Source organism: Cupressus sempervirens, chromosome 6 (genome assembly GCF_028749045.1).
Source record: "Cupressus sempervirens isolate cs-2001-9-10 chromosome 6, ASM2874904v1, whole genome shotgun sequence".
Classification (NCBI taxonomy): Eukaryota; Viridiplantae; Streptophyta; class Pinopsida; order Cupressales; family Cupressaceae; genus Cupressus; species Cupressus sempervirens.
In genome coordinates, this window is record NC_143123.1 from 445,425,144 (window position 1) to 445,441,950 (window position 16,807).

Here is a 16,807-nt window from a genome sequence, read left to right on the forward strand (position 1 = left end):
TGAAGCATGACTTGTCATTAACGAAGTATGTTATCATTTAGAACATTAGGACAATTGAAAACAATCATTTCATGGTAGTTCAAATATACATCAAACCAATGAAACATAAATGATGTTGAGTGGAAATTGTACACAGTAGTAACAAAAATAAACAAGAGGCAAAATTATAAAGGCTTCAATTCAGTTTCAGGTTTCCTATCCTGTGCTAAGTCAAGTTCCACATCACATATGAGGAAAAGATAGCAATAAAATTTACACAGAAGGAATCGAAGGAAGCAACTTTGTATATAAAATAAGCAAAAATGTTATGCTCAGTGCCCTATGTTGAGTTGACTGTCTAAACATCCACATCATCTACGAAACACAGTGTACATACAACAGCTTGATCTAAATTGGAAAAAGCCCGATGCAATATATGAAGACCAGAGGATGAGTTGCGCACGAATGTACATCGCTGACATTAACTAAAAATACATAGACAGCAATTTAAATCATGCAACGAGTTCCTTATTGATCTGCAAAATGAAGGAACATACAATAGTAGCAGCGATCATGTTTTACACAAATGGCAAGTATGATAAGAAGCAGTGACGTCTAAAAACAAAGCCATAAGATTTATGACATTCAGAGAGTTTTATGATATAAACAAATATGTTATCGAAGATGTATTGACGGAAGGCCTGACTAATAAAATTATTAAAGACAAGCCCAGTACTTTGTTGCCAAGACACAAGCGATGAAGATTAATGTAATGTCCCCTTCTCCGTGCTAGACCTAAGGGTGCCTTGTTTGTCTATCTTTCCATCCGGAGAGGTTAACGACATTTATTTTGAGGATGCCAGCCAGTCACAAGAGACTATTTGGTTTCACTGGGGGAGATATTTAAGTGGGAACTCTTAAGGTTAAGTCACTTTATTTTATTAAGTTGATTTATAAAGTACTATATCATTTAAAGTCACTTTATGACAAAAATGACTTAAGTGACTAAAAGACAAAATAGGCTTTTATCCCACATTGCCTAGTTATTCGCATCTCCCCTCACATCAAGGTTATAAAAGCAAGTAGTTGCATTGGGATTTGCAACATGAAAAATTATATCAACGTATTGTTATGAAATCGGTTGCCTGAATGTGACTGGCTATCTTAAGGATGAAACCCCTTGAGAAGTTGGGAGATTGGATGTAGCCCCAGTAGCTGGCTATCTTAAGGACGAAACCCCTTAAGAGGTTGGGAGATTGGACGTAGCCCCAGTAGCTCTTAGAAGTGTGTAAACAGGTTCAGACATGGAGTGACAGTATCAGACTCGTGCATCAAATCCGATCAACTTTCAGAAGTAAGTTTTATCTGCAAAATATTCATGAGCCTCTTTATACTACTGGAAGTCTTTGTTAGCAAACACTTACGCAATTAAGAGTAAGGAGTGTTGGTGGTAACGGGTGTAGGAAGTGTTAGTAACGGTATAGAGCAGGAGCCAGTTTGGAAGGTTGGGTCACTGTGGCAGTAAAATCAGAAACTGCACTAACAACCAGTACCCATGAGGAGTGGGCAGGAAGTGCAGTTGGGTTAAACCGTTAAACGCTAGCTCAGAGACTTAGAAGTCATCACTAATGGCACCCCAGGCAGCATTAGCAGCAGTAACACATAGCAGGTGTGAGCATATCAACCGCCACCAGGATTGTACAGTCATCACCAGTGGCACCCAGGGTTACGTAATAACAAGGAAGAACACGAGTGGTATCGCAAGGGGCCACACATCTCCAGCAAGCTCATGACTGTCCAGCGTGAGTTGGCTTATGACAGTACTGTAGGGAATTTTGGAGTGACCATAGACCAGCATGCCCACTCAAGGTGCCAATATCTGTTCATATATGCTCATTGTTTATATTTAATCAGTTGCACTGCTGTTAAAGCTTAGATTGAATGTGGAATGCCATACAATATTAACGTGTCTCTAGGAAATGAGAAGTCGAGTGTGAGCTTCCGTAAATGATTAGTTGTTGTTCTGAAATACATTGGAAACTCTGAGCTTAATGTCTGAATGTGATCATTTCTGCTTTATTGTTACGGTTATATGGTGGAAATAAAATTAATGTATTTGGAAGTCATTCGCATCAATTCATAGATAGCATTGTTTCAGGTAACTAAGGTCAGTAGTACACGGGTTGGGAACTTTACAATTAATCATTATAGTGAACAGATTATTATTGACACTCACACAAAGCAAGAGTATTTCTGCATAAAGGATAAACGGAGAAATAAAAATTCATTCACGGCATGAAGAAATTCCAAAGAAATAATAATAAAATGCAAATAAAAGTTTATAAAGTGGAGCAATCATGATTGTGTAGAAGTATAATTATTTCAAGGGTTGTGAGTTTTCATTCTTGAAAAGTCACATTTGTTTATTGTTATGATATAAAAGAAGAATTATTCATTTGATAAAAAACAAGTCAGCAATTAAAGAAACGTGAGAAGAGAAAAAATGTAAAATATATAATCAGATTAAAAACTGATTTATATATATAGCAGAATAAATTTGTGGACCAAAAGAAATTATATAATCAGATTCTTATTTGACATATAAATATATATTTTTCAATATATGAGGAAGAGTGAAGAGTAAAGTTAAGTGTTATAGACTAACTTCAAGAAGAGAGAAGGGTGTATGAAGTTACATATAAATAAGAAGAAGCATTGTGTGTGAAAGATATTCATCATCAATTGTAGACAAGCAACATTGCCAAGGTGGAGAATCAGTTTGTGTGCAATGGGTTGGTGCTCACAAAGACTGCAATGGGGGTTGGTGCTTTCAGTATGTCGAAGCTTGCGAAGTGTGTGAGTCGGAGCTTCCAATGAGTCGTTGCCCATAAACATAGAGGTTGTAGCCTCTAGTAGGTTGGAGCCTACAAAACATTGTGAAAGAACAATTTATATAAGAAAGCATTTATTTGTTGTGGTTTTCTTCCGCATTGGGTTTCCACGTAAATCTTTTGTTACTATGTTTATGTGCATAATTGTTCATTTCAACATTTGAAGTTAATTGTTTGGATAGAAGTATTAAATTGGCAAATTTGTCATTATATTGATTCACCCCCCCTCTTAGTATAATCGTGTGCTCTTCAATTGGTATCAGAGCCAGTTCCTTCTATAAAGCCTAACCATTTGAAGGTAGAACTAGAAGAGCACAATGAGCGAAATCTTTCAAAACAAAACGCCAATGTTTGATGGGACGAACTATGCTTACTGGAGTATAAAAATGGAAACTTATTTTATGGCTATTGGTTTCGATGTCTGGCAATCAGTTGTAGATGGTTATACACCGCCGCAAAATCCACCAAAAGATACAACCAGAAAGAGAAAATGTGAAAACAATGCCAAAGCACAACATGGAATTATATGCAATATTGCTGAATCAATATTCTCAAAAGTTATGTACTATAGATCAGCCGAGGAAATTTGGGACAAGCTAAAAAATGTTTGTGAAGGAACCAAGAAAGTAAAGAAATCCAAACTACAAACTCATCAAAAAGTATTTGAAAGTCTCAACATGAAGGAAGATGAGAATATAGCCACTTGTCTTGATCATGTAGATAATGTTGTCAATTCTATGCAAGCTCTTGGCGAGGAAGTAAAAGAAAGTCTTGTGGTTGAAAAGATTTTAAGATTGCTACTTATGAAGTTTAACTCTAAAATATCTGCAATTGAAGAAAGAAAAGATCTAGATACGTTGACAAAAGATGAATTGCATGGAATCCTTACTACCTATCAAATGCAAGTTGGAGAAAATGAATCAAAGAAGGAAATAGCATTCAAGGCATCTAAAAAGGGTAAAAGCAAAATGAAAATTTCAAGTGAAATCTCAAGTAGTGAATCAAATGCTCACTAAAAAAGAAAGTTGAAAAAGGGGAATGGAAAGAACAAAGGAAATTTTAAATGTTTCAATTGTGGAAGACGAGGACATTATGCATCAAAATGCCCTCTAAACAGCAGTGATTGTAGTAATGATGAAGAAAAAAAAAATTTTAAGAAAAAGGAGTTTCAAAAGCACAAAAAGAGCTTATACTTGAAGAAAGAAAGCAACTCATCAAAAGAGAGAAATGATGATTACCAAAGTGATGATGCAAAAGATGAGATACTCTTTTTGGCCATGACCAGCGAGCAAGAAGAAGAAAATGTTGATAAGTCATGCAACGAGGATGAAGATGGTGACGAGACATGTTGTGAAGATGAAGAAAAATTTGAGTCATCTAGTGATGAAGAAGATGTTGATGTCATGGAAGAACTACATTATGCATACAAGCATAATACAAAATTGAAAAAGAGAGTCACTAAGTACAAGATGCAAATTAAAGAATTAAAGACTCAACTAAAAGAATCTAAACAAGTTGAAGATGACGAAGAGGAGCATACCAAATTGAGACAAGAAATTGAAAATTTGAGAAAGGACCTAGAGGAGAGTAACACCAAAATGAATAATAGTCTTAAGTTTTAAAAGAGCTCTAAAATTCTAACAGAAATTATCAATGGTCAAAGACCATCCATAAGAAAAGAAATAGGTTATAAAGGACAGTCAAATAATAAAGATAATGCATTGAAAGGATTTATCGAGGAAGGAAGTAGTGATGATGATTCATTCTTAAAATTTAAAGGAGCTGAAAAGGATTACAAAAAGCAAGGATATAAACCTAGCTTTTATGGATATTGCTATTCATGTAGCTATTTTGGCCACAGTGCGAGGGAATGTAGAACACAAATGAGAAATCTTGATGGATGGAGAAGTATAAATTACAATCCATATTTTACTTTATGTTATAAGTGCAATAACTATGGGCTTATGGGTTGATGCTCACGAAGACAACAATGGGGGTTGGTGTTTCTAGTAGGTCGGAACCTGTGAAGTGTGAGAGTCAGAGCTTCCAGTGAGTTGGTGCCCATAAATTTAGAGGTTGTAGCCTCTAGTAGGTTGGAGCCTACAAACCATTGTAAAAAAACAATTTATATAAGAAAGTATTTATTTGTCATGGTTTTCTCCCACATTGAGTTTCCATGTAAATCTTGTGTTATTGTGTTTATGTGCATAATTGTTCATTTCAACATTTGAAGTTAATTGTTTTGATAAAAGTTTTAAATTGGCAAATTTGTTATTATACTGATTCACCCCCCCTCTCAGTATAATTGTGCATTCTTCAGTATATGTAAGTGCTTCTATCTTCCGTCTAAATTCTCCAAGTTGCATATGCAAGTGTTTCATCTTGCTTGCATTGCAATTGGGATTAGTTTTTGAAAAAAACTACCAAGGAAAGCAAGCATACTTGTGGTAAGAAGAGAGACTCCCCTATTGCTGAACAGAGAGAGAAATTTCATGAAAATATTGCCTTAAGTCACAATTTTGTAAGTTGCGATGAGTGAGTGTTGAAGTTTGACAGTTGTGAGAGAGAATATCTACTTGAGATGATATGTCGCAATTCCTTGAGATTCATTTGTTGTTTTTTATATGAAGAGACATGCGACATGCAAAGAGACACATTTGGAAATATGAAAAGATATGCAACATGCAAAGAGACGTGCATTAGGAAATATGAAGAGACTCACAATTGGAAAATGAGGAGACTTTCGGTTATGATATGATGAGTCTCTTGATTCAAGATATAAATGATTTCTTTGTGTGATGAGTGTTGTATTCAGTTAGAAGCCTTGTACTGAGACCTCTATTATTTAATAAAAGAGATATTTGTTGGGTGTCGCTGGGTTTTTCCCCTTAAGTTGGAGGGTTTTCCAAGGATAAATTGTTGTCTTTCTATGTCGTAGTGTTCTTTATTTTGTTTATTGTTATCTTTATTTCTGGGCAAAACATTAACAGAATTTGCTAGCCAAACCAAGGATGACCAATACAATAAAGATAATTGATCCAAACACCAGCTTAGAGGTTCAAATTCAATGTGTAGTCAGCAAGGTAGAAAACCTCTCCAATGGCGCTACTTTTGAGCTTTCTATGGGTTACTTTGCATTGTAACTCCTTTCAAAATGTGATTCTTTTAGTCTATGATGATGCTTTCTCCATTCTTTGATTCATTTGATTCATTTTGACTTGGTGAACAGTTGAGTTGTGAATTTTTTTAAGAATACCCCATGAGTCACCAGCACCTTCTATGCCAAGTTGTAAGGCTTGCCTTGAAGTTCAGTCCATGGACTCAGCGAGGAACAAATGTAGTTGAAGTTTCCAAAGAGCATCTGTTTTAGGTCTTCAACACTTATAATCTTCCTGAAGATATTGTACTTTGAGCTTTCTAAAATAAGACAGCTCGTACTCTTCTTGACGTGTCATCGCTACTGGACTTTGAATAAAAATATATGTTGACACACTTTCAAAGTTCCCAACCTTGTTGATTATCAACTGATTGAGCAGTGTCTAATAAAAGAGCACACTTTGAAAAGTCCATTGGGGCTCCCTGAACTAGTGAGGTGCACTCATTCTGAAGAAAAGACAAAAGGACATATGGTGTGTCCATGTAAGATCAAGAGACAGGGAGATCTAACAACTCCTCAAGATAGTGCCCACCAGTGATCTTTCCTCACAAGAACATGATCTAACACCCGAAGCTCTTCTGTAGGGATCCTGACCATTATGTTCACTGCAAATGTTTCTATGCCAGTTGGTCTCTCCTTTGTGGTCTTAAGAGAATCTAGAGAGCTTATGGATTTGGTTTTGAGCACAAGGATACCCCATTTCATAACATCCATCATTCATTTCAAATCAGGCTGCAGCTTACCATCCAATCAAGATAAACTATAAGGCATTTCATCCCAGAACCATTACAGTTAACAAAGGTTGGCTTGGAATTCAGGAATGGTTTTGAAAGGAAGATTGACCAGTGATTGAGCATCTGTAATGTATCATCTGGCAATCTAAGTGCGCAGACTGACATGTGCCAGTTGCATCCAAGTTAAGTGTTCCAGATCAGTTGTATCAAATATATATGAGCTCTTGATCCCTTTGTAAATATCTTTGGTTTGTAGAGAATCTTTAGATTTTAAAAGTGTTCCAGCTTCCAAGAGCTCTGTTAAAATTAGAGTCATAGAATTTACCTCAACTGCATTCTTGTTTGAATTTACGCCTTAAAAGCTTTGGGCTACTGCCTACTCTTGATCTGGATTTACTTGGGGAGAATTAATTGTGATTTAGTATTTACAATGTTAAGTCTCTCATTTTACATGCAGATGATTTGTGCTTTCATTACATGGATTGCAAGGTAGGGTAGATGCTTTGTGCTTTCTGACCTATCAGAAAGAGTAATGATCAACAATATAGCTCATTGCTTCCTTTTAATTTCTCTTTTAGTATAATCTCTCTTATTCTCAGCAGGAAAGTAGAATGAGTCCACTACGGAGGTTGCTTATGTCTAAGGAAATTGTCTCTGGGCTGTGAATTTGGGGTTACAGGAGTGACATTACATGTGGCTCATGTAATCAACAGAACTATCTATCTCTTGTTGCAATGGTTGAAATATATCATCTTGGCATCCATGCATTCAACTCAAAACGTGTTGTGTTGTTGGATAAATGCTAATTCAATGGGAATTATTGAAAAAGGAAAACTTTATATTTAATTCTTATTTTTACAAAATTACATGTATAATTGTAACGACCCTGACTGGTTATAACTCTAACAAACACCAATTATTCTGTCATTTGACATTTGGCATACAATGCTAATAGCAATGAAATGGACTCCCAACGTTTGTTGATTCTCAATTACTAATTTCCACACTTATAAATAAACGTAAGGCAGCTTTCAGTAATATCATGGGTGATGGCCAAGCCAAATCAGACAGTAAGGAAAATAATTGCAGATTGTTTGTTATGCCAAATGAACACCAAATTATTGAATTTCCTGAACACACTAACTCTGAAAATTTATTGCAAATGTTTATAACTAAATTCTGATCCCTGATGGTAAACTACAATTTGACCAACAATACCAATCTGTGGGAAAGCAAAAACTATCTTCAAATTTATTATTACTTTACCAGTCAAATTTCTTGAGCAGATGCAACTCATAGAAAATTACTCTTATTAGCTAGATGAAACACCCACACACAAGCTGCTCTCCCTGAGAAAATCACAGATGCTAACTGGGAATTAAGCTGCCCATGTAATTTGCAGAAGTCTGGGCATTCAACTTCAGATTTTTGGTCGCTTGAAAAATGATGTCAACCAGATGTATTTGGCGCTACAATTGCAGCAACAGGGTGCTGGAATTGGACTGCAGATATCAACCGATCACGAAGATATTATCACCCAGCAGCAAAGTATAATCCTCTGAAACTGGCATTCAGAAACAAGGAGCCCGATAGGCAATTTGGCCTTCTCAGAAAATGCAGTTCGAACCTCAAAAAGTCGCCCACGTCTGCATCACTTCAAACATTTAATTGCAGCTACACAGGCACCCGGATTACAACAGCCAAGGCACCCTATCAGAAAATAACTGGCCGCCTTATTCACAGACCTGAAGGCACTAACTTAGCCGCCCAAAATGCAGTGTTATTGAGCATATAATTTCCCAATTGTATTTAATAATTGCAGATTCCCAGCATCAACCAAAACCTAAGTCACAAGGTTCGAATTCGAATTCGAGTTCGGCAACTATAAAATTCGAATGGAGTTCGGGAAAGAGTAAAAATTCGGAAAAAATTCGAATTAAATTCGCCTTATACAATTTTAATTATTTTCTAGATGTATGTAATATATCTTATCAATTATCAAAATAGTAAAAATTGCTAAATAGATCTCACAACTTCATAAGCTTGATGAGACATTTATTAAGTACAAAATATAAGAAACATGTGAAATCACAATAGCAAAGATATTATTTTGTTGCGAAGGTACAATCAAAAGTCAAGACTTCATAGCTTCAAGAAAGCTCAAAGTCATCAAGAGCACTTGGCTCAGATGGTGTAGCACCATCATCAGTATCACTACCCAGTTCTTCCTCAAAAAAGTCAGGCTCATCTGCATCTAGTACTGTTGTGTCTTCTGAACCCTGTTGTTGTGAAGATGACTCATTTGTTGATTTGTTCATAAGCAATTTTAAATTGCTGCGAACATAGACAAGATCTCCCAACTTTCCACACAACAACTTGTTCCTTTTTTTGGAATGGATGTGGTCAAAGCAACTCCAATTTCTCTCACAAGCTGATGAACTTGCCCCTTGACTCAAAATTCGAATGGCAAATCTTTGAAGTTCAGGAATTTCTGCCCCATAGCTCATCCACCATCTATAACCAGGCACCTCATCTCGTGTCATATCATATTTGGCTGCTCCTATTCCAAACATCCCTTCCGCTTTTCTGTATTTCCAACATTGTTCTCTAATTAGAGATGCAATTGTTGGATTTGGTTCAAATCTACTAATGGCTTCATAAAACCCTGCCATAATTTCAGCATCACCTTGTCTATCAATGTGAAATAGTTTAGGCTCCAAATAGCAAGCTGCTGCATGTAAAGGAGTGTGCATCATTTTCCATCTTGAATCAACAGTCTCCCATATCTCTATGTACTCTGCTTCCACATTATTTAGTGCTCTCTGAATTGCTTCCTTGCAATGATCCATGCTTTCATAAAGCATTCCAAGGCAAGGAGTGTCACCATCAACCATGTGGAGCACGTCGACAATTGGACCGCATATATTTAAAACCTTTGCCCCACTTTCCCAAAAGTTACTATTTAAAACAATTTTCTCTATGATCTTCCCTTTACCACTTTTTGAGAGAGTTGAATTTTCCCACACATTGGAACAGATTACAGATCTTAAAGCTGCCTTCTCTTCAACCACTCTTCTCAAAGTGATATAAAATGAAGCAAATCTTGTATCGCAAGGCCTTAACAACTCTCTAGATGCATGTTGCCTGTAAAGGTTCAATGTGAGACGATGATTTCGTATGAAATTCACAACTTCTCTTCCTCTATGAATTACTTCATGTAGCCAAGGGAATTTTGCCAAATCATGTAGCAACAAATCCAAACAATGAGCTGCACATGGACTCCAATAAATTTCTGGGTACTTCTCCACAATCAGCTTGCCAACTCCTACACAATTTGTTACACTATCAGTAACCACTTGAACCACATTTGCAACCCCTACTTCAAGAATTGCTTCCTCTAATATTTGAAATATATATTCAGAAGTTTTTTTATGATTCATAGTGTCAATAACCTTTAAGAATACAACACCTTCAGGACAAGCTACTAAAACATTAATCAATGGTCTTTGACAAATATCTGACCATCCATCACTCAATATGGTGCACCCTGTTACCTTCCAAGAGGCTTTGACCACAGCTAATTTATCAATCACTCTATCTTTTGACCTCTCTAAGAGAGTTGTTCTCAAAGCCTCAGAAGAAGGAGGTATGTACCCTTTGCCAAACTCTCCAGCCTTTTGAAATACAAGACGATAAAGTGGATTTCTAGCTACATTGAATGGAATTGCACTAGTATAGAATAAATCAGCTAGTAAATCATCAACTACTTGTTTCTCACATGGTTTCCAAAAGCTATTCAAAGTTCCGCTCTCTTTTGTTGACTTTACAACTTGAGGTAGACATGAAGATGAAGATATAGTGGATGTGAATCTAGGGACGTCTTCAATTCTTTGTTTCTTTTGTACATTCTTCATCTTTTGAGCAATAGAAGATGAATGCTCTTTCTCTAAAATCGCTCTAAGCTCTTGGGTCACACCTAGACATGCGGTAACACCTCCACCTTTACCTGCCGTAATACCAAGCAGGTGATCCATGACCCTTGTTAAACTTCCAGTAATAACTTTTGGACAACAGTTACACTGAGCTTTATTAGGACCATTTTTAGTCACATGTTTCCATGCCTCCGAAGTTGATTTGTTGGGTGCCATATTACAATCTGTAGAATTAAAAACAAAATAATATATTATTATTATTTCAAATTTTAAAACAAAATAATTCAATAAATAATTTTAAAATGTTAATTTAAAATTAAACATGTTAAAGGTCAACTTTTTACACTAATAATTATATTATTTAAAAATTGAAATATAAATTTATAATTTATTAAACATAATATAATATATCTATTTATTTATTAAATTATAATAAAAATTATAAAGTTACAAAGCAAAATAAAGTAAATATATTAATATATATCTAATGGACTCTAATATTTTAAAAGTTATGTGAACTATATATCACTATTTTAAATCAATTTAAAAAAATAAATCTAATACTTAATTAACTATTACAAAATAAATAGCAAAGAATTATTAAAAAATTAAATTGATTACACAAAGTTAGAACTATATAAATTGAAATAAATTATTTATACAAATTATATCATGTAAAAAACTATATACAAATTATATTTAAAAACTATATTAAAAAAAAACAAAACTAAATATAAAATTATAGAAAATAAAAACAAACTAATACAAACTATAGTAAAGTTTTTACATATTAAAAAAAACTGAATCGCCTTTTACAAAACGAATCGGAGTAAACTTTATAAACTTTATAATATGTAATATGATTCATGAAGTTGGAGTATTAAAAATTTTAACTATACAAAAAATGAACGACTACCAAAAAAAAATCGCAGATTGCTGAGGACGACAAAGGGCACAGGTGAATGGAAAAAATGAACCGACTGCAAAAAAAAATCGTTGAACCTTCACGGACTGGAAAAAAATTGCCGAACCTTCGCTGAACCAGAGAACGCGTTGCGCACGAGTCACGACGAAGGGCTAAGAAAGGGTGTTGCTGTTCAGGAAATTTATTTGCGTGTTTTGTTTGAGGGTTTGAACGGCATTTTATAGTTTTTTTGCACACCTAAACCTTGTAAAAGGAAATTTCTAAATACATTCGACTCCGCTTGGAAAGTCCATTTGTCTTAGCCGAATCCACAGCGATTTTTAACAATTTTTTTGGGCAAGTTTCAGATTCGGCAATATCCGAATATCAAGCTTGATATTCGCCGAACCTTGTGACTTAGACCAAAACAGACAGTAGTCAATGTCTTTGATTAACGAATAAGGAGCGATCAACTTCAACAATTGTGACCTTCAAATTCAGATTGCAACAAACTGATCCACTTTACCTCAGTAGTGGTAATGGAGACAACACCAGCAAATTCTCTCCTCAAGCCACAGTAAGCACAATATGAGGACACTACTTTCAGACTTTGAGACTAAACCCTTATACTTCAGTAAGGGCACAAAACCACAGACTCAGATTTGTCACAAAGAAAACAAGGCTAAGAGATAAGCAAATAATCGGATTAATCTTCAAAGCATATGAAATCTAGATGGATAGATGCATGAAGTTAAAAATAAACATCAACCCTGATATATAATTCTGCCATACATTCAATTCTAAAATAATGAGTGGCTCACAACAATTTCTAAGTTTATTCATTTACATAATATGCTGCAACAGTTTATCAAACTTACAAATAAATGATGAAGCTTGTTAATCTCAGAGATGATGCCCAATTTGCAAAACCATTCCCTCTCAACACTACCCAAAAATTGCAGAAATATAACCCATGCCCAGCAGCAATAAGAATAGACATTCAAGTACAAGGGGAAATGACGTCTTATGATGCAGCAAACACACGCCACAACAAAGATACTTGGCGCCCTTGGTAACAGCAGATGAAGCGCCAAAATTGATGTGCAATATATGTGAAATGATTGCCCAACTAGACAATATATCAGACCCACATTAGGAGTTAAAATACCACCCAGAAATCAGTATTTCAGACGCTCACAAATCAATGACCATGTGCCCAAATAAGCTGATACAATTTCTCAAAAAATGCAATGACAAACATTCAGCAATGTATCATTCTTTCTCACCAATTTGCAGATTGAAACCGTGTGCAACAGCAGAGATGATTGGCGTGGTTGAACAGATTTCTCAATGACCAAATTCTCATAAATAATGAAGAACCAATTTGCAGCAGCACCAAATTGATTCTCCAATAGAAACTAAAGTCTTCCTAGCCACAGTATGAACAGTAAGGAGGTTTCTCAACTGTTGACATGCAACAATCAGCTACAGCAGTAATGAAGCCTCACCAACCACAATGTTCACAGCTATAGGTAGGCAAACACACTTCTCAGTATCAAACCCTTATACCTCAGCAAGGGCAATTTCAGAAAAAAAGCCACAAAGGCAGCAAAAGCAAATAATTATCCAAGCACACTTTTTTCAACAAATGGGCTTGTATTTATAACCTCCATATGCCTTTTTTGTTGCCAAAATGTAACTTTACTCAAGAAGCGTCACCACACAACATTAATTAGAGGCTTCCATTAGATTCTTTCACTTGACTTCTCTTCACTAATTTATAAATGAGTCTTTCCAATGATAACTCAACTCTCAACTTAAGTGAAACTATAAAGTTAAATTATAACTTTATAATAAGTCATTTATAAATTAATAATAATTTGGCCACTAAAAATATAATAACTCCCAAAATACTCATCATTTAAATATGTTGTCTAAAATAGGAGTCATACCTATTATTTCTCCATGTGACCAAATGCACTTTCCAAAAATAGAAAAGGTCCATCTCTATAAACACCCAACTTACCACAAATAGTAAGTACACAAAACTAAGCCCAAACAAAGTCCAATATGAGCCAAATGAAGATCGACCAGTAGCTTACTGAATTGTGGAGAAGATAAGACCCTCCCAAGCCAAGCCACTGCCTCAAAAGACCCTCTATCTACAAAAATTAGCCTATGAGGATCACAATAATAGGCCAATCCCTAAAACTCTGATACTGACAAAAATGGGGACATTACAAAAGACTAGTATCACCATGCTCATCTAACATAGGAGCACCCCAACTAGATGTAGCTAGCATCTGACGGATAACATCATAATGGCCAACAATACCAATCTCAAAAAACTCAGTTTGAAGCCTCAAAAGGTCACCCAGGTGTGCATCACTTCAAACATTTAATTGCATCTACATATTCGCCCAAATTACAACAGCCAAGGCTCCCTATCAGAAAATAAATGGCCACCTTATTCACAAACCTGAAGGCACCAACTTAGCTGCCCAAAATGCAGCATTATTGAGCATATAATTTCCCAGTTTTATTTAATTATTGCAGACACCCAGCATCAACCAAAACATATAATATTCAATGTCTTTGATTAACAAATAAGGAGTGATCAAGTTCAACAATTGTGCCCTCTAAATTCAGATTGCAACAAACCAATCCACTTTACCTCAGCAGTGGTAATGGAGACAACACCAGAAAATTCTCTCCTCAAGCCACAGTGAGCACAGTATGAGGATGCTACTTTCAGACTTTGAGACTAAACCCTTATAATTCAGCAAGAGCACAAAACCAGAGACTTAGAATTGTCACAAAGACAATAAGGCAAAGAGATAAGCAAATAATCGGATGTCCTTCCATTGAAATGAGCTTGTATTTATAAAGTGCCAAAAGTTTCCAAAAAGACTCAACTGCAGAGTTTCCCAAAAGAACTCAGCTCTTAAAACTTTCCAACACCACATTTTAGAAATATCTCTTAAATGACATTATTACAATAAAATATTATTATAATAATGTGACTTAATAATCGATTAATAAATGAGAGCTCGGGCCAAAAATAACCACATCCACTGCAGGTGATGATCAACTGCCAGAGTCACCCACTACACTGCCAAAAATGGCAACTTTAAAAAGTAGACTTACTAAAAATAGTAAGTCTACATCCGAGACCCCCAAATCGACCTGTCAACTCACGAGGGTCGCTATAATGAACTGACTCAACCAACTTCAAGAACCTGCTAAAAAATGGGGACAAATAATTGTCTAAAGTTGGCAAGGTTTTCCCATTTAAAACTTAGTGATGCTATACACATTTATATTATAAAGTGTGGTGTTATTATTGTGGTGCTACGCAACCATTCCTTCTAAAAGGAATTGAGACTGTAATTTGAAGGACATGAACAAGCTTGTAAATGAGGTTCAATTAGTTTTATGGATCACCTATATTTTATGGTTGTAGATCTTTCTCATTGACAATCTCCACCCCAAATAATTCCAGAACTGCTTCAAAAGTATAACTTATGTTTCAAGAACTGCTACCGCAAACACAGCATTTGGTTTCCCTTATTGGAGACATCTGACATCTTTGAATTAACTCACCTCTCCTTTGCCTCTTCTGTTAGCAACATGGTCATCTGAGAACTTATCTCTGCAAATACTACAAGTATGAGAGAGCTAAACATTCTTACCTCTGTTTCTCAGTGTTCAGAGAAGAAAAACTGTAAATTAAGCATGTGATTTGTATCAGTCTGGAGTTTGGACTCTGGATAATGCTGGTATTAAACTAATTTTGATCCTTGAAACACATTGATGATTATGTTTAGTGACTTACTTTTCTTTGTAAATGAGATATAACACATGATCTGAATAATATCTAACAGATAAATCATATTTAGCACATCAGTAATTTAAAGGTTATTTGTATTAATGCTACATGCAATTCTAAAGACACAATTTCTTAGCATCCGTCTATTAATGCCGTGCTTTCCCTAATAATCCAAGAATGTATAAGGACTGATCATAAAAAATGTATATAGAAATAACATAGAATGGATAATTAGGGTAACATCAAATGTCAAACTGTTAATTAAATTTATGTTTGTTTTTACTTGCATTAGTGCCTTAGTTCGGTTTTATGCCCATGCAGGTGCTAAATCTGGAGGTGATGGACAATAGTAGGCACTGGCAAATAGTAGGGTGCAGTGCTTATACTGGAGAGGGCCTGCTGGCAGGCTTTGATTGGCTTATTGATGACATTGCTTCACGCATATACCTCCTTGAGTAATGTATTGACTCCTATTTGGGATTCATAGTCTGATTCAAGCATGTGATTGTAGATCAGCTGCATACAAAAGTATTCGATGTATGCATATATACATCTTGCCTTACTCAAGTGAGAGCAAGGCGAGCTATATTTTTGTTTGCAAGGCAAGACGAATGGGGCTTTATGGTTTTGCAATTCAAAAAAATGGGAAACACTTGACAGTCATTTAGATCCAGTTCATAGGACATAAGAGCATCCTTGAAACAATCTATAGTGATATTTTGCTCTTTAACCTTAGATGCAGAGTCTAGTGGGATACGAATTCACAAGATAGTTTTTTAATGCTGTATTTAGATTATGTGTTGACAAATGCAATTATTAAAATAGTCGTAGTTTTTGTGGAGCAGATGACAACTTGTATTTAATTAGATACTTTTCAGGATTATGTGTTGACAAATGCAATTATTAAAATAGTCGTAGTTTTTGTGGAGCAGATGACAACTTGTATTTAATTAGATACTTTTCAGGACATGCTTCCTTGAAAGCCTGATTTTTTAGAGAGCCTTTTTTCCCCTTTTCTTGCTTGTATCATATATAATCAGTGCTGCTCCAGATTACTTTCACATGCAATGTCCCCGATTTGTAAGTTGGATTTAATAACAAATATTAAAAAAGAGATTATTGTAATATATCAAATTGTTATAATATAATGGATTATTAACATGATCAATTCTTAAAATTTGATGAATAATAATAAATATATAAAATGATAAAAGTAAACTGAGTAATTAAAATAATAAAATAAGAATTTGAAGAGTAAAAGAGTTGCAATTATTAAATAATAAATGTTACTTACATTTAATAATTCATTCAAAAATATATCAAATGTCAATTAAAAAATATTAGAATATTTTAATCGATAGGCTTGACCATTACTTTCTCA

The 16,807-nt window shown here is 35.0% G+C and overlaps 1 protein-coding gene across 2 annotated transcripts in view; it reads left to right on the top strand.

Annotated features, from left to right (window-relative positions):
* TTN5 (ADP-ribosylation factor family protein) overlaps nt 1-16,270 on the top strand; it is a 135,885-nt gene extending 119,615 nt beyond the window's left edge. For both annotated transcript variants that reach the window (XM_089788512.1, XM_089788513.1), the window contains one exon: nt 15,748-16,270. In XM_089788512.1, the coding sequence (XP_089644638.1) occupies nt 15,748-15,885 (138 nt within the window). In that variant the 3' untranslated portion in view covers nt 15,886-16,270. The remainder of the gene's footprint in view (nt 1-15,747) is intronic.
* The last annotated feature ends 537 nt before the right edge of the window (nt 16,271-16,807 follow it).